Genomic DNA, 23,662 nt, shown 5'->3' with positions numbered 1-23,662 from the left:
GGGTGTGGATCTTTATTTAGCTCTTGTTCAACAGGTGGAGGGAAGAAACAAGGACAGAACACCATTTAGCAGGCTTTAGCCAATTTTGCACTTGCCTAAGTTCGCCCCCTCCCTTGCCAACACCCTTTTTCAGTCTCCTCAAAACTGTCACAGGTACCTGGGGTGCCTCAAGAGCTGCCTCTAGTGGCTGCTTTCCTGCTCCTCCCAAAAAAGGTATTGGTGAGAGGCCTGAAACAGCAAAGGAGGGCACACAACTGGCCATCCACAGGTAAAGAGACTGCTGTATTCAAAGATGTGACCTCCTGTTTGGTAACTACCAAACAGACTACCATCCCTCAGTCTAGTCAAGAGAAAATCTGTGAAAACTGGCAGGATTATCATGAACTGTTGAGAATGTGTTCATCTACAATCTCCAAGTGGTTCCACTCAGCTGCCCAGTCTGTACTGAGTCTCTTCCCAGCCATTCCAGTGTTTACATCAAAATAATAAATAGGGGAAAAGGAGCACAGAGGGAACACAAGTTAGCTTCCCCCTCCTCACGAGCTCATAAGAATTTTCTCTGCTAAGACCACTTGGTTAAAATAATGCTTTTTTAGTATAATCCTAAAAAAAAAACCCAAATTGGCAAAATGGTTTCAGACTAAGATTAAGAGGCACTATGTAGATAAATCCTTTAAAGAACCTCCCTCCACGTATTCTTGGGGACAAAGGTCTGCAAGATTTTAACTCAAGTTTAACAGGTACACTCCTAGATTTTCAAATAACTGTGTTAACTAAAGACATTCAGAATGCTTTCTGCTACAGCTTTCATTGCTAAGAAGGATGTCCATTCTGAAAAACATTGAAATAGAATGAATAATAGATCTCAGAAATGGAAGGCTCATGAGGCATCAGCCTGCAATTACATGCAGCAAATCCCTAGGATAAGCAAGAAACCTTTCTCCAACCAAATACTGGTTTTGTTTGTTTTCTTTTTCTGAACTCAAGCAATAGTACATCCATGTTCAGCTGCAAGGCACTTGCCAGATCAGAAAAAACCTGGCAATCTGAAGCATTGAGAGGAGTTCGTTTGTGAATTAGACAAGCTTATGTGAAAATTAAGATTAAAGGAAATTATTTCCTTTGAGGTTCAAAAAAAAAATCCTGTTAAAAATTAACAGTGAGATTTGCTGTTGTAAACCAAGAAATGCCACTTGGACAGCTCCTCACAATCGCATTTCTTCCTCTGAAGAAACTCTCAGGAGCTGTGGACCCATAAAATTTACCTTTAAGAAATAAAAATTCTACCATTCACTTCTACCAGAGTACCATCAATTTTGTACCTTCTGTTCTACGCTATTTACTTTCCTTGCTGGTTTCTGGCACTGTGGAACTGATTCTCAAAAAAGGTGAGGAAAAGCCAGCAACACGGAGCATCCTGTGCTCACTGTATGTGAATTAGTTACATTTTTCCTGGATACCACATTTTTCTTCAAGGAACCTGGCTAAAGCAGGAGATTCTGGCCATTCTCAAGAACGTTTGAGAACACAAGATGAACACATGATGAAGGACATCTTCTCTTTACCCATTTTAGAGCTGAGATCTCTGTTCACTGTACCTCACATACATGAGGAAGGACCTGCCCACGTGTCCGCTATCAGGGAGAGAGATGCAGGAAGGTGGCACAAGCTGCATACCCCTGGAGATCCCTGTCACTGGTAAGATGGGAGATGCTCAGCTCCAAGTGAAAACATGACATTTTAGTGTGCTGTTTCTGAAATCACCCTCCTAAAGCTCTACTGCACAGTCCAGCAAGGTGAGAGAGTGCTCAAGAATTAACAAACACAGGCTTACACAGGATCCCTTTCCCCAGTTTGATGACACTAATAGATGTGATCATACACCCATATTTTTATACAACAAACTGTCCTTGCCTAAAATTTAGAAAGTTTCCTCATATTCTGAGGTCTGATGCTTTTTTACTTTATTGTGAAGCACACTGCAGCTTGAGGAAGGCCCCCTGGCACTTACCTGGCCTCTCTGGCTGAATTTTTAAACAGAGCTGTCTTACGAAGTCTAAAGGCAGTTGAATGATTTCCTATTAGAAAACAAACAAAAAGAAACATATTTCAACACAAAAATTAATATCCAGTTTGGGGGTCTTAAAATGGAACACCAGAGTTCAGTGGATGTTAACAGTCTGCTAAACTGTACAGCATCCCCCTCCGATTAACTGTCTGTATGAAGACCTGTACCTGCAATCACATGCAATGCTCACTCCACTGTGAAAACCAAGACCTGACTTAAATGCATAAAAAGGAGCCTTTTCAGTGAGTTTAATGTGCATCAAACTTGCATCATTTTGTCCTTTTCACAAATGACAGAGTCCCATTTCATCCTACCCCATGCTTCACATCCCACCCTTCCAAGGCAGAACTGTGACTCAGGTTCCAGAAGGTGTGACCTTCCTTCCCTCTTGGGTAGCTGATGTTCAATGGACCAGATCCTGCTGCCCTGAAGTGCCAAGGAAAAGAGTTACCTCTGACTGCACAGAAACCCAGACAATGCACATGAACAAGATTTGTCCCTTTGTCTTGCAGTTAGTCTAAAAATCTCTCATACCTTTCACCCTATGCATGGCAAAGAAATGACCACTCTTCTGGTTAGTAGTTTAAAATACCTCAAACCACAGGGTACAATCCCAATCACCTCAGCACAGAGCAGGATCTTGGTCTGATTCAAATGCTCCTTGTGTGTGTATCTTACTCAGGAGTATCGTAATTCCTTGCACTGGCATTCAGTGTTCCCCAAAACACTTCAGTGTTTCGAGTGCATAAGCCACTTATTTTAAGAATAAAACATTTACCCCGTGGTGAACATAGTTCTCCCCAAAGAACTGCTTCATGACATGTTTTCCAAAGTCTACGATGTTTTGCAGATGGTGTAGGATTTCCTCTGAAGTCTGGAAGACAGAAACATGATAATTTAACTAGGAAATAATGATAATACTCATTACATACACACACTGGTCATTGACTTAGCAGAGCAGCTTAACTGCTGTCCTGAGCTGGGTAGGTGAGTGTACACTGAAATTAAAGAGATACATGAAACGTGTGCTACATTTGTTTCCTGCTGCTACCTAAGAAGCTGGGAGAGTTTCAGGGGAAAAACTTAAAAGGCTGAAAAGGGAGAGGTTACTGAAGATCTGCTCTTAAACCATTGTTCTTAAAACAACAGCTCAAAGAACTGTACTAGTCAGGAGAGATGCACAGATGCCTTCTTACCAAAGGAAAGTGCAGGAGAAGCTTGGGAGTGTTACCAAATACTTTCCCTGGAGATTTGGAAGAAAATGGCTGCAAAGATTGAGCCACATGCCAAACCTCTGCATGAAGAGGTACAGAATTTGCAAACTCCTGCCCCAGACAATGAGAGCTCTTCCTATAATGTTCCTCTTCTGTTATTTGTCTACAGGGAAACAAAAAAGTTCTACAAGACAATACCACCAAGCTAGACAGAAATGAAGCAAAGTGAGAAGCTTTGCAACAGAATTATCCTGTTCTAGCACTCCAGCACACTCTGGTTCCCTGCACAGTATTTCATTGTTACAACAGAAAATCTCCAAGCTAATTAGCCTACAACTGTACATCACAAACACTGACCCATACAGATTTATTCTTGGGATTAAGTAACAGTGGAGGAAGAGAAAGTGCAACACTGATGTCTCAGGTAGAAAATCAGAGAGGAAAACCAACACAAGCAGGAAAAAAAAACAAAACAGAGCAGAGTAAGAGAAAGTGCAATGCTGAGAGGACAACACTCATATAGTGATAAAATCCAGAGAGAGGGGAAAGACCACACCTGACACTAATTAAAAATGTTTAAAGGTAAAAATAGATTGTCATTAGCCAGGCAATCTTATGAACTTTATTTTAGAATACAATCACAATAGGTAATTTTTTTCCAACCCAGAACAGTTTGTTACCTAACAAACTTACACAAGTTGTGTAGGTCTAATATTAGTTTGTTGCTGTAACAGTCTGCTGAGGCTCTGCACCAAGTTTAATATTATTCCTCTAGCAATGTTCATTGCCCAGAAACAGCAACAGACAATACTGCAATGTGCAGTTATGTTTTACTGAAAGAAAAGTTACTACAACACATTTATTTCAGTCACATACCCTACTACATGCTGCTGCTTCAGTGTGCAGAGTGCTGACCAAAAAAACCCAATCCTCTGCAGCAAGCAGGAAAAAGTTCAATTCTTTCAAAGCACTTCTGCAGCATTTCCATCATTCTATAAAGGCCAGAGCAGCATTTATTCTTTACAACACTTGGCATAAAGTATGTGGAGCTGTTTGTCAGAACAGCTCCCCCTGAATCCTTTAAAGAGAGTCTGGAGTCTCTTCACAAGAGACAACTAACAGGCTACTGGAGCATCACCTTTCAACATTAAAAAACACTAAGAAGAAAAGCTTTTGAAAAACCTGTCATTACTGCCAGCGCATTTAGCAAAACACTAGAACTCATCAAATAGGTTCTATACATAAAAAGGTAAAAACAATTCATTCATACAAAAGACATATTAAAATTAGCAATATGCAATTAAAATCAAGTCCTGACACTTCACTTCCTTCTCAAGAAACACAAGCCCCAGAGTTACATTTTTTATTATTTCTATTAAAATAACAACTTTTAAGAAGATTGAAATTTGCAGCAACACCACCTTGCTTAGCTTCTAGATGATCTAGTAATTCATATCCCAACAGCATAACTAAACCAGCACCCAGACTTCCTTACTGTTTCCAAAGGGGTTAAGCAGAAAAGACTGAGACATGTTTGTCCCATCTGCATTTCAGTGTGTGTCTTACTAGAGAATACTTTAACTGCTTCTTTCAGAGTTGTTTACATTGGAAGAGCCACCATGTCACACACAGATACATAACACTTCATATACAGCTCATCTGGCCCTAGTCAGGAATACAAATGACACCTAACATTGTTTTCTCCTCTACAGTTGTCATGTTGCTACATCCAAGTTTGTCCCAAAACTCTGATTCTGACCTGTTTAAAGATCTGAAGATTAAATATTTAATTTTCCTCTTCTGCTCCAAGAAAAACTAATTATTTTTTTAAAAAATCAGTCACCAGAATAATTAATTATAATTAAATTACATAAACTTCTATCTAGAGAGCAAAGCCAAAGGAACTGTGTCTCACAAAGTCCACACAATCACAAGGCAAGTGCAGAATGCAGGAATGTGGCAGGGGAGCCTGTTCTGGCAGTGTGCATTCATCAGTCCAGAGCATGAGCTCACAGCCTCTGCACAGCACTTCCCAGCACTCTCTGCATCCCCAGGCAGCCTCTTTGCTCTACAACAGGAACAGGAGCAGCGTTTCTGTCTGGGGCAACTCTGAGTGGCAGTTTTGCTAACAGCTTCTAAAAGCCAAATTCTTGGTGTTTCATCAGCTACAGCCCACAGAAATGCGAGCTCTGTGCTTGGTTGGGTTCTGAGCAATTTTACTAATCTGATTATGCAGGGAAAAAATCATTCAAGAAACTGAGCAGTGTTCAAATACTAACAGAACACCATGTCCCAGAGATTTTTTTCATTTTCTTCTTGTGTTTCACTATGCCAATCCAAAAAACTACATGCATGCCAGGGCAGTCCACAGAAGTATTATCATCTTCAGTGCTGTGGTGGGTAACTGAAAAGTCAGTTCCTGGTTTCCTTTGTAACTTTGTCATATTCTGTCAATTTTTAAAAAACAATTACTATGCAGCAATCTCTTTGGACTTTAAAAAAAAAAAAGGGGGGAGGAGACTGTTTTTTTACTAAACTTACGGCCAAATTCTCCACTGTTATATTAAATACTGAGATAGACATTGATTCGCTTTCTTCCAGTCCACTGGGTTCCTCCTTGTTCTCATAAGAACTTTAATCATTATTATCTTGGATTGGTATAGAATACCAGATACAATTTCGAAATCCTGCCACTATGAGCAGATCAAAAATCACACCTAAGTTTGCCAGACTTTTTTTCAAGTAAAATAGTTGCACAAAGGCCATCCACATACCCCATGATCAGGGGTTTTACCTTCCTCTGATCTACTTCAGAAATTTCTCTTTTGTCCCTTGTTAAACTGAATGCATTTCACGTTCATCTTCCTGATTTAAAGCAAAATGCCCTTCCTGTATGCTTACTGTACATTCATCCTTGTTCCTTTTTTTCCCTTTTTCCTAAGTTAGGCACTCCCCCCAGCTCTCAGTTTAGCTGTAATGCTTTAATGCTTTTTATAATTCTTTCTGGTCACAAGAGTCTGCCACTGAGCCTCACACAGCTGTGGCTCAGAAGCTGCTGCAACTTGAGCCATTCCCTGGATCTTTCAGGTAACACACCCTAAAGACTGCTCAGAGTGCTGAGGAAATGGCAGAATTGGAACTCCCTGCCTCTTGCAATCTTTTTTTTTTTTTTCTCCCTTGGAGCAGCACTGTATTGACACTTCACTTTTACCTTCCACCTTTGATTCTTGATCATTCTCATCCCTGTTAAAGCAAATCTGAGGTAACTTGCTTCAGTGCAGAAAAACCTGCTGCCACAGTCCTGGAAACAGGCAGACTGTCCCACCGTGTTCTTTTTTCAACAGACAGGACACTAAAACCACCCACTGACAAATTCTGTTAATATTTCTCTTTTTTTCCCAAATTCCACAGCTTTTTAGCTACTGAACAGGTAGTCAGACCTTTATCATGGTAACAGTCCTATTCCTCTTCTGTCCCATCAAGCCAGTCAGTACAACTGACATGTCTGCCTCAGCACCCCCTTACACCTGTACACTGATGTGCCACATTGACACTGTCACAGCACTGCCACAGCTGTCCCTACAACCAGTCCCACACAAAGGTCTCTATCAGCAGCCACATCATCTTAGTGACCTAAGAGAACCTCAAATTTCTTCCTGCTGCCAAAACTCCTGAGACACAGGCACATAGCACAACATCCCCTTGTTCTAACTCCTGTCAGCCACGGGTTTCCCATTTCTCTCAGACTGATTATGAGCTTACCTGAGGGCTTTTATCAACAGCACAAGTTGAATCTTACCTTGTTCTGGTTTGGGGGGGACTTCAGAAACCGCAGCACCACACAGCGCTGAGGAAAGAGAGGAAAAAACACTTTAATTACCACTAAGCACATTGGAACTGTCTGATTCCCCAGTCTACCACATTTGAGAAATTAAAGGGAAAAAAAAAAAAAAGAGAAAAAAGCAAAAGAGGCATTTTAGATGGTTATTTGACTCAACGTGAAATCAAATACACCAATGTCTGTTCCCAGATTTGCCATCAGTTTAACAAGGCAGCCACTGCAGCCAGGAAGTGTCACTGGGAAAATACACCCTCAGCTGATAGCACTGCTCTAAAAATCTGGTAAAACACAGTATCCAACAAGAGAACACAAAGACACCTTCTCATTTTTGAGCCAACAGTCTTTGGGGAAAAAATGCAAGATCCACTGAGGTATCATCAGCTTACAGGATCATCACAGCAATACTAAATAGTAAGAGCACACTTAAGCAGTTACCAGTAGCAGCTACACAGCTCTACCTAAAAACACTAGAACCTGCTATTTTGGGCTTCCAAAAAGTAAACATAAACATCTGGACAACTGCCACAGGTTTCCAAATATTCTACTTTAAAAAAATAAATAAATAAAAAAGCAACAACAAGCAAGCAAATGACAAAACTAACAATAATTTCTGTAATTTTTGCAGTTTCTGTCGAATTTTGTAACAATTCAAAACCTTTCATATTTACAAAGTACACAAACCCAAAAATCATCCTCACCTTTGTTTTTAAGGGTTTATCAGGTAAAGATCTTTTGTAGATGTCCTAAGTAAATTAGACCTTTCTCCTTAAGACTATTAACAGTGTCTTCTGCCACAGAAGTCACCTGAAGTCTCAATTTCAGCAAGATTTTATTGAGACAAACTGTGACACTTGGTAAATAGACTTTTTATATTAAAATCAATTTCAGACATAGTACTAAAGAGGCTGCAGCCTCACTGGGCTAGGTTCCATATAGCCCTGCCTCAGATTACTCAGCCTAAATATCTGATCCTCAAGATATTTACTCCCACTGTTGTACTTTAGCCTCTTTGGATAAGATGTGGATAAAAACAACTGGTCACAACAGCAGGAAGAGGACAAGAGCTCTCTGCTGGATCTTCCAAAAGGATTCCAAAAAGGATTACGTTCTATTTAAAGCTCTACCAAAACTGTACTAACACTCAGATTCCCTGACAAAGATAATGCAGACAAAATGTCATACTTACAGTTCAGGTTTATGGAATCTAAGCTTTTTTCCTACTTAGTGACTTGCCATTAAAAAACCTCCCATAGCATGACAGCACCAGATATATTTCATATTTCAGGCCTCAAAGCTACCTCTGGACAGTGCTGAGCAGGAAAGAGCTGCAGTTCTCTTTGATTACTAACATGGAGAGAAAGAGCAAGAGGAGAAAAGCAAAGCAGATGAGGATGTGTCATCCAAAATGAGAGCAACACAAGAGCCAGGTTCAGGCACTGCTAATGAAACCCAGAATCAGCCCCACCAGTATCTAAAGTCAAGCCAGCATAAACCTCACAGTTCACCTACACTTGGAAAACCACCTCAGGTAACAGGATACTTCATTGAATTTGGATTCAACTTTACCTGCAAGGTCTAAACAGAACAACTGCTAAAATAAACTGGATAATCTGAACACTAATGATGATTACTTGGATTTGACAAGGGTGTGGGTGCCATGCTGCTTCTCCCACTGACACACACATTGTTAAGAGAGCTCAGATCTGATACGCCTGCAGGCTGTTTGTACAGGACGAAATTTTTACAGTGTTTCAACTATTTAGACAAATGGATCAGTGATGGAGTGAGCTGATCATCACTTCTAATCAGTTCAGAAACTTGATTCTGTAGTATCTCAAGGATGCTGTAGATATTTATCTATATTTATCTATTCCTGTTCCCAGACAACAAACTTCCAGCCACTGTTCTGGAAAATCCTGACTGCTCTAACAGCACTTGTATTTGTTCTTTACCAAATAATTTCTGAATTAGCATGCTAGGATAAAATTGCTAAAACTATATATGGCAAAAGAAGAACACACGGCTTGTCTAAAGATGTCAAAATGAAACACAGCAAAGTTTTCGAACAGAACTCATAGATGCACTTCAACCAGTCAGCTCACACTGTGCCTTCTTTTTCTGGGGATGAGAGGGGAGATGTTTTCAGGTAGATCCATCCCTTTGGGCAGTTCAGCACATAGCTACACAAACACACTGCCACAGGACACAGGTGAACCCATCACATGTCGAAGATGCCACCTGCTTCAGAATTATTACCACTGAAAATACTGGCCCACACTTTTCACACTATTGCACGACTGATTCACTTGACTGATTCTTTAGTTGGAAATACTGTAGGTGGTTGTTGCCATGGTGGGTTTTTTGTCAGTTACCTTAAATGCCTTTAGACTTTTTTTTTATATTTACATCTTTGTGTTACATGCAGAAGAATAGCCTAAATCCTGAAGAGAACAGATGCACATCTGTAAGCATCTCCACTGCTTAACACCACTTCCATCAATGCACTATTGCCGCCAAAACATTTAGTTCAATTGAAAATAGTCCCATTTAGACAAAAAGATGAAAAAAACAGGCTGTAAAATCAAACAGAGAAAAAGAAAACCAAAAAATATGCATGGAGGCAGACACATGTGTCACATGAAACATTAAGAGCCTTCACATCTTTTGCAAGACAAGCTAGAAAGTAGTGAATTCTAAGGAAGAATTCTGTCTACAAAGTTGTTTTTAATTGGGCAGCCCTTTCCCTGCAAGTATTAAAAAAACAAAACAAAACAAATAAACAAACAAACAAAAAAACAACTATCAGACTATCAAACATGGCTGCTCTTACAAGTGATATCCTCACATGAGCACAGCAGTTTGAGAGCAGATGATGAACAATGCTCTTACTGGCATCCAGAACCATACAAGGACTGCAAAAAAACCCATTTCCAATTGTTGCAGAAAACTCAAACGATAGCAACAAGGATACAGAAACTTGTGTCTCTCCAAACACATTCACAGTCACTGGGCTGCCGAGATGATGTAATGAGGAGTTTATGTCCTGGAGAAACATTGTCTAAAGCCACGGTGCTGGGAGACTCCAGCCTTAACCTTACGGTCTCACCAAGAAAAGCAAGCACTTCTTTAACACCCTACTATGAAACAACTGTTTGGGCTAAACCATAACTGCAAGTGCCAATAAGGAGACAAAGCTGTGGGAATGGCTGGGAAATGAAATCAAAGAAATTGCTGGCATCACAGAAACACAGGGGTGTGTGCACACACAACTCTTGTCCTAATATATCCTGGGAAAAACAGCTTGCTGGTTACATCTCCAGGAGGATTATCTGAAAGAATTTTTCTTCTCCAAAGCAGTTACTACAGCTATTATATTAATATTACTTGGTGAAATCCAAAAACAAAGTGGTTAGGCCAAAATATGACTGGCATCAATCCAGGTACTTGGTTATAAAACCATGATCAAAGCTTACAGTTATTTCTTCACAGCTTGATGTTTGATATTGGCCTTTTATTTTCCAAAAGTGCCTTCTGAACTTCATTGTTGTAAGATAAAGCTACCATGCAGGCCTCCTGAACTGGAGAGCTTTCACACATTAAACACAACGTGGGCAAATCCATAACCTTGATATTCCCCTTCAGAAAAAAACATTTGCTTGCATCACTGAGGTTTTCTCAAGTCTCTATCTCTTGCTAGACTACTAATAAAATCTGTAAAAGATGGTGCCAGTGGAAGAAATATGAGAATATTTTTATAAAAACAAGCTCAAATGTTAGTGAAGTTGTTTAGAAGTACAGAAAGAGGTGTATTCTTCTGCTGTTCCCACCTCAGCTCACAGGCTGTAACAATAAGCTTCTGTGTGAGAATCTGAAGGATCAGTCTGTCCAAACACAGCGCCTGGGAAACATCACTGCAGCATCTGCTTTTCCAAATAACCAGGTCCACGTCATCTGTTATTACTGTTATTATTCTAAACAGCAGGCATTAACTGTTTTTATCTAGAGGCAAAGTGTTACTCTGACATCTAGTTCTGCAGCTGCCCAATGTGACTACTTAGAAAAGATTTTTATCTAGTTGATTACCAACTTGTATTCACACATGCAAGATGTGCTGGTAAAAACTAAGGTACTTTGTGAACCGATTTTTTAAGTTCCAAAAGGAAATCTGCCCCTTTTCCCACCCTTTCATCCTCCTCACTCCACAGTCTCCCAAACTGTGGTATGCAAAAACTCAGTAATATTTGTGTAAGCACTATACAAAGTCACCTGCCTGTCCACTGCACTCTGTTGTCAGTATATTTATCTTGAAAAGGCAGGTGATAGGCAGGCAGAACAAGAAAACCTACATTTGGTTTAACCTTGTCCAAATAAAACTCGGGAGCTTCCAATCATAAACACCATGGGGGAAAATCCTCCAAGACTGGTAATAAACCCTACCCTATGATTATTACTATATTATTTGTTGCAACCAATTACACACACCACAACCACTACCTAAGAAGATTAACACGTGAAGTCAACTACTTCTTGAGAGAAAGGTGCCTGAATTTCTTAATACAGTAAAACCTGGTTATTTAATTCCTTGTCTTTTGATGAGCCTAAAGAACGATCAAGAACTTATCAAACAGAGCTGTGAGTATGCCAAACCTTCTACCACCATTGTAGTTACTCAACACAATCTAGTAGTAGTGGATTTACAAGAGTGTGTATCAGTGACACCTGAAAACAGTGCCTTCTATCTAAATTTCCATCAATGGGAGGGAGAGGAGTTAAGTTACACCAAAGTGCTACTCAAGCCCTACTCGAATGCAGTGATATGCAAATATTAATTAACAAGTATCACTGGTACTGAAAACAAACTATGGAACTATTTTGCTGATATTAAATTATTTCTGCATTAGCACACTGGAGCTGCATGCAGTATACACCAACTAAAACAATTATTCAGACATTTTTTATTCAAACTTTATATTCCACAACCACTTCAGTTCCAACTCTAGACTAAAGGACTTAAACAGAAAATAATGGTTTTCTATTCAGAAAATGCACTTCCTGGAAAGGAGGCAGACAAAAAGGTGTTATCTTCACAGCTCAGGAAAGACAGCTGTGCACAGGGGAGTTCCTTCTTCTGAGAACTAACAAAACTCAGTAAAAATATGCCCACCTTGTTACCCAGGCACTTCACTCAGAGCTTACCTTTATGATATTCAACACAAGCCCTTTTTGAAGGTCTCTTCATCCAGGGTGTCAGCTTGCTGAAATCCCTTGTGAAGGGACGTGGGAGATGAAAATGGACTAAGCACTGGAAAATTCAGCAGCTCTTGAATGAAGTACACAGTAACATTGTATGCACATGTTGTTTTCAAACCCAATTTTGTTCTGTATAAGGTGTATAAAATAATGCAGAACAAAGTGAGGAAAGCAACATTTCCTGCCAGTACAGAGGAAGTTTAGCAATTGCTCACATGAAGTGCAAGGAAGAATTAAAAAATCGGAACAATACTCTTTTAGTTAGCACAGGAATCCCTTATGAACAATCCTTTTATTTCTCTACATGAATACATTATTTCTGGCATACCACCTGGCTTGACACTGTTAATACCTTAAACCATTATTTGGAAGCAAGCACCACCACAATACTTGTTTTCTTTAGCACTGAGCTCACACTTTGCATCAGACTTTCAGGGACTCATTACACATTTTCTCCTACTTGCTGCTTCTCCCATGATAGTCAGGCACAAATTCAGTTTTCACTTCATAGCTAAGCTTTGTATTATCTTGCAATGTGTAGATGGTACTGATTTTATGAGAATTTTATGATTCCAATAGCCATGAGGGAGAAAGAAATGTTTGCCCTTCAGCTAAGCCACCTAATCAGAGTACCTGAAATGATATCAAGTGATACACCCACACTGGGGGGAAAGCAGAATGAACAGCCCTATTGATGCCTGGTCCTCAGCACAAATTGCTGCAGCCTGAGTGACAGGGTAGCTGTCCCTGTGTCCCTGACACCCTAGCTGTTAAAAACAAGCAAGTAAAAAAATGGTCCTTAATGTTTAGCAGTGTATCAAATACCTCATCTGTCAAAACAGGTGAGTTGTACCAGCAAGAACAGGAAAACATGTCCTAAGTTCCCTTCCTTTACCCTGTGCTAACCCTCCACCTAGCAGCAACCTGCACTTCCTGCATGGAGCTGCCAAGTCACTCGTGTTGGGAAACAAGGCGTTTCAGGAAAACACTAATAGGGAGGGGAGGAAATAAAATATCAAACAGTAGGAGGGATTAGAATGAAGTAATACAATGGAGAGTTACAGCAAGTTAATCATCCCAAGCATCCTGAACACCTCAGCTAGAAGAAACCTAAGCAAGTCTTGGGCAACTGTTCAGTCAAATGCAGTGTCTGTTCTTCCTGAGCAAACAGGGGGTCAGAACATGGTTATGGTGTGTCTCAGAAATAATACACTGAGACAAAGAAACACAGCAAAAGGTTGGAAGGGAGGAAAGAATCAAAGGAGTCAACAGAATAGGCTGCTAGACTGACCTGTCCTGCATAGCTCTTGGGTCAGCCAAGTTACTCCCATCAAAGCAAACCACCCCACTGCTGCTGTCAGTGAGGGGAGATACATGTGCAGCACAGAAAAGGCCAAGTGTGGCCTTTTGAACTCCACCATCACAGCATTTACCAAACACTTTAACAGACAAAAAGTGCTTTTTAAAGAAACAAACAGATCTAATCAACTCATCCAAGAAAAGAAACTCATTCAAGTTTGAGCTAGCAAAGAATCCAAACAGAAAAAGAAAACAAAACCATTTCTAATCAAGCCTAGCTACTTCCTGAGCTTGTCTCCCATACTGGGATTTATTTACATTTTCATGGCATACACCATTCAGCATTCTCAAATTACTCAAAGAAAAGAAAAAAAGAAAGAAAAAGAAAACCAAAAACAAAAAACCAAAACCACCCAACAGGCATTAAGGGGAGTTATAAATTTCCAAAAGAAGTCACCTAAGGACAAGTCTGCTCCAACACTATTTTTAGCAAAATAAGAAGACAACTCTGAAAAAAGTATTCTGGGGGAGAAAAGTGGTGCTGCTGCTGCCACAGTTAAAGTATCTCTATTGTATAACAAGAGAATATTCAACCAAAGATTCTCATGCTTGTGTCTCCCATCTCCTTCTGCACACATATTATGTTTTCCTGTCTGCACCTACAGATCTCAAGGCCCTAATATTACAGGATATTATTATACTTATATATTATATTTACATATTGTAACTTTTAATTGCTACCTTTCTGTTCTTTCCACTCTCTGCACTCAGCCCTACTACCCAGTGCAACCTTCCTCTTCACTTCATGGGAGATACTATTATACTGCACAGCATCCAGAGCATCTTTTCAGTGCAGAAATCCAGCAAAGCCAAGAAAAGTAAATTTAACTACACTAGTGCAACATGGAATTGAAATCCCAATATGCAATTAAAAGTCTACATAGATGTTTACTCAAGCTGTTAACTTTTTTGGGTTAAAAAAAAAAAAAAAAGCTTTGTAGCTAATCCAGAACTGGAAGTGCTTCAAACTTTTAAATCTTCATTTATAGTAAAAGCTTTGTAGATTGTACTCAAGTAGTTATTCCAATTAGTTACAGCACCTACAGTTGCAGTTGTACCAGCTTAACCAAAGAGCCAAATAAACAATTACAAAACTGTCTCCCTTTATTTCCATTCATGACAGATGTGTACTTAAATACCAGTTAACCAAGGTTAACACAAAGGAATGTACAGTTTCGATGCAGGTGCCACACAAAGGGTACCAAATTCTAACTCAAACCGGTGATTGCCTCCTGCTCCTAAAAACTTAATTGTTGTTTACAGCAACACACACATCTCTTCCTTTTTCTTCCACTGATGACACGCCCTAGTCACATACTTGTTTTTTTATACTGGCTTTTATGGCTGTTTGCTTCAGTAAATTTAGGAAAAACCTCCTCTACTTGTTTATAATAAATAAATTGAAAAAAAATTACAACTAGGAAAGCAGGAACAAAGCAATATGTTATTTTTAGACATCAATCTATTTTATTGTCCTTTTTCTAAGTAGGGAAAGGCTGTGCAGGTGTGGGGTTTTTACTAGGCAATGTTTAGACATATGTACCCCTACAGCAACACAATGCTGCAGAAACCAGGTCAAAGAAATCCCTAGAAGCTGGCTAAAAATTCAGAAGAGTTTTTAATGGCCCTTCAGCCCCAATAAAGTGCATGCTGGAAACTCTGTCCAACTCACTCACATCCAAGTTTTGCTTCCTCCAGAAAACTATTCAGAACCAGATGCAAAACTCCTCTCTGTATCACATCACATCACTTTAGTGAGTCTTTTGGATACATCTAGAGCATGAAATCCATACATAACAACAGCATAGGTTTTGAATCTAAGTAGGATACTCTCCTCAAGGATACAAAAACACTTAAATTCAAGCCTTACCAAATCTGTCTTTCCCATTAGTCAAAAAAAGATTGCAACAGACACAGGTTGCATTTTACCTTTTCTGGTAACTGCAAAAAAATCAAAACACTAAAACTTTGCAGTAGTCAGAGAGGCCACTGCTAATGTGCTATTGTAATCAGACCTGCATAGAACAGCAACCAGTTTTTCAGTGTTTTTCCCCTACCTGAAGACTCTTTAATACCGGAATTACCAGCCTGTTCTACATTCCCTTGGCATCAAGACATTCACAGATGTTAATTCACTTTTCCACAGACATTAAGAAAAAATAACACAAGACAAGTGAACAAAAACCAGAACACAACTGAACAAAATCCCCTTTGTAGTAAAGGCTCTGGAAGTTTTGTGGGCAATACCTTACTAACACTAATTACAATAGACAAAACAGATTTGGCCAACTATATATGGAAAAACAATGGAAGAAGAAAACAGGACATGCAGGTTTTTGAACTTACACAAAATGACATCAACAGAAGTGCCTCAAGAAGATTCTCTCAACAAGAGAGCAATTAGTGATCAGCATCACTCCCTTCCCTACCAAACTGGACCAAATAGGGAAGTTGCAGCTAGCTCGTAATTCTGAGCAAAAGCTTTTCACTCTTTCAGCAAACACCTCTGTGTTTGAACATACCATCTTGTTAATGGTCCTCTCTGAAAGTATCTTTCCTATGACAAAGAACAATTTCATATTGCAAAAGGATTATTAGGGACAAATATCTAGCCTGATTTGACACAAAGCACCCCCTCCCTAAGCTGAATTATTTTATTCCAAAAGCCAAAACTGAATCCATCTCCCCAATATGCAGAAAGTGTCTTTCTTCACACACTTTGCAGCTACCACAATGCAGCTGCCGGTAGAAGCAGCTACAGATACAGCAAAATCAAGGACTACTGTTACAACACATGATACCTCTCTCTAGCAACCTTTGCTCTCCACAGTCCCTTACAAAGCCAGAACAAGGATCAGGAAGGATGCCTGTGAAAGCAGCACACTGATACTCGCATCTTTAAGCAGAGATCATGAAGGAAAAAATAAAATAAAAATAAAAATAAAAAAACAAAAACAAACAAACAAACAAACAAACAAAAAACAGAGAAGAGACAGATACTATTCACTTAGTACAGGCATCAATTTCATAAATCTTCTGTAAGTCTGATTATAGAACTTGAGTCCTTCACCCAGTCTCCTTAGCTCTGCTTCATTTAGCAGCTCCATCTACCTTCCCTCCCCTTTTTCTATTCCATAAACTTACATATGCTCTGGAGATTCTTTACATGTTTACTAATTAAGCCCCATATCAAAACCCAGGGGTATCTGGTAGAGCAGCAAGTGCTTCAAGTCAAGTAGTAGATTATTAGTAGCAATGAAGGCATCCAAAGGTACCAACCACAGCCTTTTGCAACCACACACTAAGGCTCCTCTAGGCCATCTCATGGAATAAAAAACAAGCTAGGAAAAAAAAAACACTTCACTTTTCTTGTACCACCACCCAGTATTCACCCTAAAACACAAGCTTAATGTTCGAGTTTATTTTAAATTTAAACATTTGGTTACCATACTACCCCAACATGAAAAAAAAAAAAAATTAGTAGAAATCAACTGTAGTGACGCACAGGAGGAACACACATAGCTGACCTCATAAAGTAAGAACTGGAGATTGCAAGCGTATGTTTCAATACTGAAAGGAAATACAAGTCATTATTTCTAGAGCTGCTTAAACTAGTTCCTATAAACATCTGCCGAAGACTTTTGAAATTGTTAAGTGTTTCTAAGAGAAAATCACTGATTAAAACAAGTAACTACAAGTGAGGATTTCCATCCCACTTCAGAAAGCCAGGTATCTCCACCTCAGAAAGTGTTAACAGCTACAAGGTAACTGTTCTACAGAAGTTCTCTGAACTCCCTGTACTGCTCAAGATTAAAGAGGAGGGAAAGTGAGGTTTAGGCTTCTTTTTGACTGAAAAGCCAAACTGAGTGTGAAAGGAGCAGCACTCCAATAAAAATGCTGGGAGCAAGAAGCATCCTTTCTAAACTGCCTGTCTGTATGCAATAGCTCTCAGCTGGGGTTTTGTAGAGCTGCATCTGTACTGCAGTACTTCATGAATCTCTTCAGACATCAGCTAGGACAAGGAAACAGACAATTCACTGGATGGTGTGAAGGGTAACCAGTAAGTTACCTGAAGAGGATAATTCAATCAGATATACAAATCAGATATATCAGATGTATCAATCAGATATACAAATATTACATCCAAGGGACAAGGATCATACAGACCCAACTTGAATGAACTAGCAACTTTTGTGTCCTTCCAAGTGATCTTCCTGACCATCTTGTGATCAGTCTTCAAGAACCAAAGAGATTTGCCAGTTGTATTTCTCACTAAAATCATGATGTAGGAAAACTAGCTTTGCTCCTTTTCTACTAGAAGTGTTTCAGCAAGCCACAAGACTTTACAAAGGTTTTTTGACCACAATTCCATATCAATTTGGATTAACTTAACCACAGCTGCAATAAAAACCATCAGGTAAAGCTTTATCAACTGAGAAATCTGCACCACAATATTGCCTGTCTTCCAGAATTTTAGATTTATCAGAACTGAAACCTGAAAAAGCCATGAAAGCATAGAGTTGAGTATGCACCGATCAAGAACAGGAGTATGGAGCTCCAACAATGGTAACTGGAAATGCTTGGCAGACATTCCATCTTTATTCATCAGATCACTTCTAAATGCTGGAGAGCTAATTAAAGTAATTGTAAAACTATCACTGTAAGAAGGATGTGCTGACTGGACCATGTCTTGCCTAAGTTCTCTCTTCTGAAGTGCATGAATAAGGAAGAGAGAAGCCCTTGCAGAGATTTCAGCAGTGCACTCCACAAGAGCACAGGCTCAAGGAGAGCCCCCTCACTATTACACTCTTCGGGACTGATAAACAGTGAGAGGAAAACTGCACATCAAGCAGCACTTCGCAGAGCTTTCACCTGAACAAGGGAGCAGTTCCACTGAATGCACACGTCTGCCTGCCAGACAAACCTTTGTCTCAGTGCCTTTCAAAGGCACTGGAAAAAAGGGCTGCATGTTGCCTGCATCTCTAAGGCTTATCAGCTCATCACCAGCAGAGCTATTTGTTGGGCATGTGACTCTTCTATGACCAAGTTTTTAATTTTGGTGCTGTACTAACTCTGGATTAACACAGTGTTACGTCCATGTCTTAAAGGGAAAGACACAGGGAATGGGGCAAGTCAAATAAATAAGCACAGCCCTAACCACAGGAGAGCACCATGAGCTGATGATGCACACCTTGTCCCTCTTCCTCTTCAGCCTCAATCCAGACACACTCCACACAACCAAGAACAAGAGTGTCCTGCTCAGAACTGCCTGCTCACCCCAGCCCAAACACCCTGCTCCCGACACATGAACTTGCACCCCACCTGTTCTCAGTGCATTGAAGAGTGGTCCAGAGGTAGCAGCTGAAAGAGAACTCCCTGGATCTTACTTCATAAAATCTCCAGGAGGACAGGGACAATTTATTTTTTAAATTTTGTTGTTTTAGCTTCTAAAACTTCAGGGATCTTCCAGAAGAAGCAATAAAGAGATGTCCAGGCCTACAGAGATTGGGACAAGCTTCCCCCCTACATTCCACAATACTACTACACATCAAAAGGGAGAACACAGAAACAAGCACACACACTGTGCACCCTGGATTCTCACTCACAACCTTGGCAACTTGTATCTGAGCATCCATTCACATCTCTCATGCCACAACCAAGTATTTGGCCCTTCCAGTAGCATTTATGCAAACACACACAAAAAAAAGCATGAACTGGAAAGATACAGAGTGAAGCAAGGACAGTTGTAATGAAATTCACTGCCTTGGTTACACTGCTCTTCTGTTCACACAAACCTGAGAATATCTTGACATCAGATCACAAGAACGATGATTAATCATGCAAGTATGTCCTGCTAGTAAGAGGCACCAAGTAACAATTAGCATCCAAACAATATTTTATATACTCCAGCTTTACTGGAGTTCACCCATGAGCAGAGCAAAGCTGTAAGACAGAAGCTTTGCTGGTTCAAAGCTGTCAATAAAGGGAAAATAACATCTATTTCACTTTTACCCTTTCTTAAACTTGAATTATCTCAATAAAAAGAGAACTGATGCACGCAGCAACTATTTCTGAACCTCTGTCTGACTTCCTCACTTTCCAGGTCTTTAAAGATATCACAGTTACATCACTGTTACTCCATTACACATTCTGATTCCTATCATCCAGTGACTGAGTGTTTTTTAAACTTTTTCAAAGCTCAAATATAGACAGGAAATAAAATGATGCACTAATGTCTTGCAGCAAAAATATCTTTAGAAAAATATTTTACATAAAGAAAGCAAAGGAAGAAACTATTGCCACATAATTGTCCCTCCTAAAATCTGGAGAGCATTGTAAGATTTCCAGCATTTTCTCAGACCTGGTATTTGTTAATATGTTTTACATCTAGTGTATGCTTATAATCCGCAAAACAGACATCAAAAGAATCCAGTATATTCAGTCATTGATTCAGACACTAAAAAAAAATTTATGTTTACCAGTATTCAAGTCTTATTTTAGATTTTTCTTCCACATAAAGCCTACAGTTTAACATTTTGGCTTTACTGTAAATAAAATTCACAATAAAATATAAATAAATTTGTGAGACAAAACCCAGACACAAGTATTTTTTAGAAGACTGAACTCCTTCAAGGGACACATACAGTTAAAACCCTGATCCCAGCGTCCTAAGAAAACAGCGTCCATAGGAGTGAGGCAGGAACACCGTGACAGCAGCCAAAGGAACACTCCTGACATGACAGTTTAAACTGACATCGAATCTGCCTGAGTGGCTTTAGCTTCATTTAATTGTCACTGTTCACGAAAGTGCTGATTGGTTTCTACTGGTTTGGTTTTTGGTGTTTTGTTTTTTTTTTTTAATTTAAAAAAAACCATTAACCAGAAACAACCCCCCCCAGGAATGCGGGGGGAAGTAAATGGCAGCTCGGCGACAACATCAGAAACATCTCTTCTCCCGAATTTTTCCGCCTGTCAGGCTCACACACACCGACGCGTGAAGTGAGGAAAGGGGGCACTCCGGTACTTTACCTCACAGCTGCCCTGCGCTGCCGGCAGCTGTCTGCCCATCAGCTGCCACTCCTTCTCCCGCCGAGCCCGCACCATCCCGCCAGAGAGCCCCGGGCATGGCCTGCTCAGCCCCCGCAACAACCTCCCCGCCCGCCCGCGGAACGGGAAACCTCTCGGGCAGGGAGAGGCGCGGGGCCGGGCGGGCTCTGCCGCCGAGGGAGCGGCCCCAGCAGCGGGGTCAGGTCCCGGGGAGGCGGGAGCCGACCCCGCATGAGGAGACCCCGACCCTGAGGGAGCGCGAGGCGGGCGGCGCCCCTCACGCGGGCTCGGCGGGGCGGGGGAGGGGCGCCCGCTCCCCGCCGGCCGCTCCCCGCCGCATCCCCCCCCCCGCACCTGGCAATGGGAGACGACGAGGCTCTGGTTGCCCTCCCCGTGGTATTTCCATTCATTCTCATCCATCTTCTCCTCTTCCATGCCCGGCCCGGGCCGCCGCCGCCGCGCCCCGTGGGGACGGTGCCCGCCGCCGGTCCCGCCGCGCTCACGCCTCCAGCATCGCGGCTGCGCGACGGGGCCGCCGCAGGAAGTCCCACCCGAGGGAGGGGCGGGGGAAGGAGGTGCCTGGCGGCCATGACAACCCCGGGCAGCTCCCCCCGCCGCCATCATTGTGCGGGGCCGGGGGCCGGGTGACAGAGCGCGTATCTACTAAATGTCCTCGTTCCCCATCATAAATACAAATTAAATTCCCTGAATGCCGTCACTTTTATCACTGTCAGTCTGGACGGCAAGCAGCAGCACTTATCCTCCCGTTACAATTCCACCGGGAAGGGCTCTCTGGAATTCCCCCCATCTCTTCCCTTTCTCCTCAGGGTGCTCTCGGTGAAAACAGCCAAAGTGGCACATCTAAGGTAAATAACACCCGCAAGTTTTCCTCTGTACAAAGACCGTCTGTATGACTTGGACAGTAGCCAAATCTGACTAGATTACAGCCTTTGAAATGTCAGAGCAAAGATGATCCCCTTTGTTTTTAGAGGCGAGAGGAGATGTACTGAGAAGGGTGGAAAGAGACCTTGCACAGAGCCTGCAGTGAGTCACTGATCCTTTTTTCTAAAGTGTGTGGTGCTGCACCTTAAGTAATATTTCACTAGAACTTTTATAAAAGGGAGTTAAACAATCTACACTTTATTGTTGCTAAAATACCCATAAACGCTCCAGTATTTCCCTTTTAACATTATCCTATATATATCTACATGAAAACAGAAATGTGAATCCCTGCTTCTTTGTCCATTTAATAAAGATAACAGAGATGTTTAAAGTATGTTTCTGCCATCTGTAGTTTCTTGACGTTGGGTAACAACAAATGTATATATAAAATGTATAAGAAATGACCATACTATACTGATTTACCAAACCTGTGATAAAGAAGTTTCACTCGGGAGCAGATAAGATTGTGGTATTTATGATACTTGCATTAAAGATTAACTGTACTTCAGAGAAATAGTATGTGGACACTTACTTACATGGAGAAATACAAAGGAAAATAATATCAATATATTGTCTTGCAATGGCAAAACTTGTCTCAATTTTAAAAGGAAATCAAGTACTACAAGTTGATTCCTTTTTCATCCTTTCACACTCCTGAAAAATGTACATTTACAGAGGAAAAAAATTAAGTAGAGGGTCTGAGAGCAATGGTAAACACCCAGAGAACACCTGAGTTTTAACACAGTCCCTCTCTCTAACAGGTCACTTCCTCTCTTCACCTTTCCCTCCAGCATTCCATGGAGAATGAGGTGCCATTTGGGCCCACTGCATGGGTGTTCTGAAAACACATCAGTAAACCCTGGAAAGTGGAAGGACAAAAGCCTATTGACAAGCTATTTCTGTCTGCATTATCAGTGTTTAAATATTACTCATTTCTGGTATTATCTACAATATACTTGAACTGAAATACCTTGAGCTCTTGTGCCATTAATGGCATGGCAGTGTTGCTTAACTGGAATTCCACATCTTGTGGCATAACTACAGCTTGTGCAAACACACCAGGGTTGGTTTTAATTAGTCACCTCCAGGACTGCTAGGACAGAGCTCAGCAATCTTCAAAATCCACTTGAGGATCTCAGAAGATGAGCAGGTGTTCTATGGCATTTTAGTATGTAAATAAGGTGGTTTAAAACTGCATCAGGAATGCATAAGGTAATAATACCTTCAGTTCCATAGCACACACAGCATCATGTCTTTTTTGGTGTAATGTGAAGGAGTCAGAAGAGCACCACAGGCTTAAAAACAATCTTTGGGTCCTGTAACTGCATGGAGTGGCTGTGCTTTTATGTCACAGCTCCTGTTTCTTGGGACTGTTTAGTGTTAGGGATTCAAAAAAAGCTTTTAAACTATGGCCCTGACTTAACATCTTTAGTTTATTCATCCCAGGTCACACCTGCTGTACAGATCATTACTCTGCCAAAGACCACCCAAACACAATTCCCCTCCCAACTTCAACTCTAAACCTTTGCTCTTTTTCCCAAGCATGCCCCAGAGCTATCAACACTGGATTCTTGCATATGCCATCTTTTACAACCTGGGGAATAAGAATGAAAAGATAAAACCAGATAAAAACTCTTCACTTTGAGGAGGAAAAAACATAAGTATTTCAGTATTTCTTGTTCATATTTTAATGGCTATAAAATGTTAAATAAATCCAGATCAGACATAAAAAATAACACTGAGACTCATTAAAAGATTGGATACAAATAATACAAAATGTCTTGTAAGCTTATTAAAAGGATATTTGTCATAATTGCCACATCTTAGTTGCCCAGGTTCCTAAAATGAAAAAGCTTCTATAAAAGAGAAGATATTTTGCTCTTTATGAAAAGAGTAAGCCTGGAAAAAAAAGATTCTATCCTGAGACCTAGAGATGTCTAC

General features: G+C 40.6%; 1 protein-coding gene across 2 annotated transcripts in view; it reads right to left on the bottom strand.

The window, feature by feature from the left end:
* Window positions 1-21,312, bottom strand: part of IPPK (inositol-pentakisphosphate 2-kinase) — a 31,845-nt gene extending 10,533 nt beyond the window's left edge. Inside the window, exons 1-4 of one of the 2 annotated variants that reach the window (XM_030458748.1) lie at window positions 21,134-21,312; window positions 7,082-7,129; window positions 2,847-2,942; window positions 2,012-2,078 (exon numbers count right to left, since the gene is read on the bottom strand). In XM_030458748.1, the coding sequence (XP_030314608.1) occupies window positions 2,012-2,078; window positions 2,847-2,942; window positions 7,082-7,129; window positions 21,134-21,214 (292 nt within the window). In that variant the 5' untranslated portion in view covers window positions 21,215-21,312. Of the gene's footprint in view, window positions 1-2,011; window positions 2,079-2,846; window positions 2,943-7,081; window positions 7,130-20,761; window positions 20,853-21,133 lie in introns of those variants that run through there. The other variant, XM_030458749.1, reaches the window with a different exon arrangement.
* Window positions 21,313-23,662: the final 2,350 nt, after the last annotated feature.

Source organism: Calypte anna, chromosome 12, assembly GCF_003957555.1.
Source record: "Calypte anna isolate BGI_N300 chromosome 12, bCalAnn1_v1.p, whole genome shotgun sequence".
Classification (NCBI taxonomy): Eukaryota; Metazoa; Chordata; class Aves; order Apodiformes; family Trochilidae; genus Calypte; species Calypte anna.
This window is presented reverse-complemented; position numbering and strand designations above follow the sequence as displayed.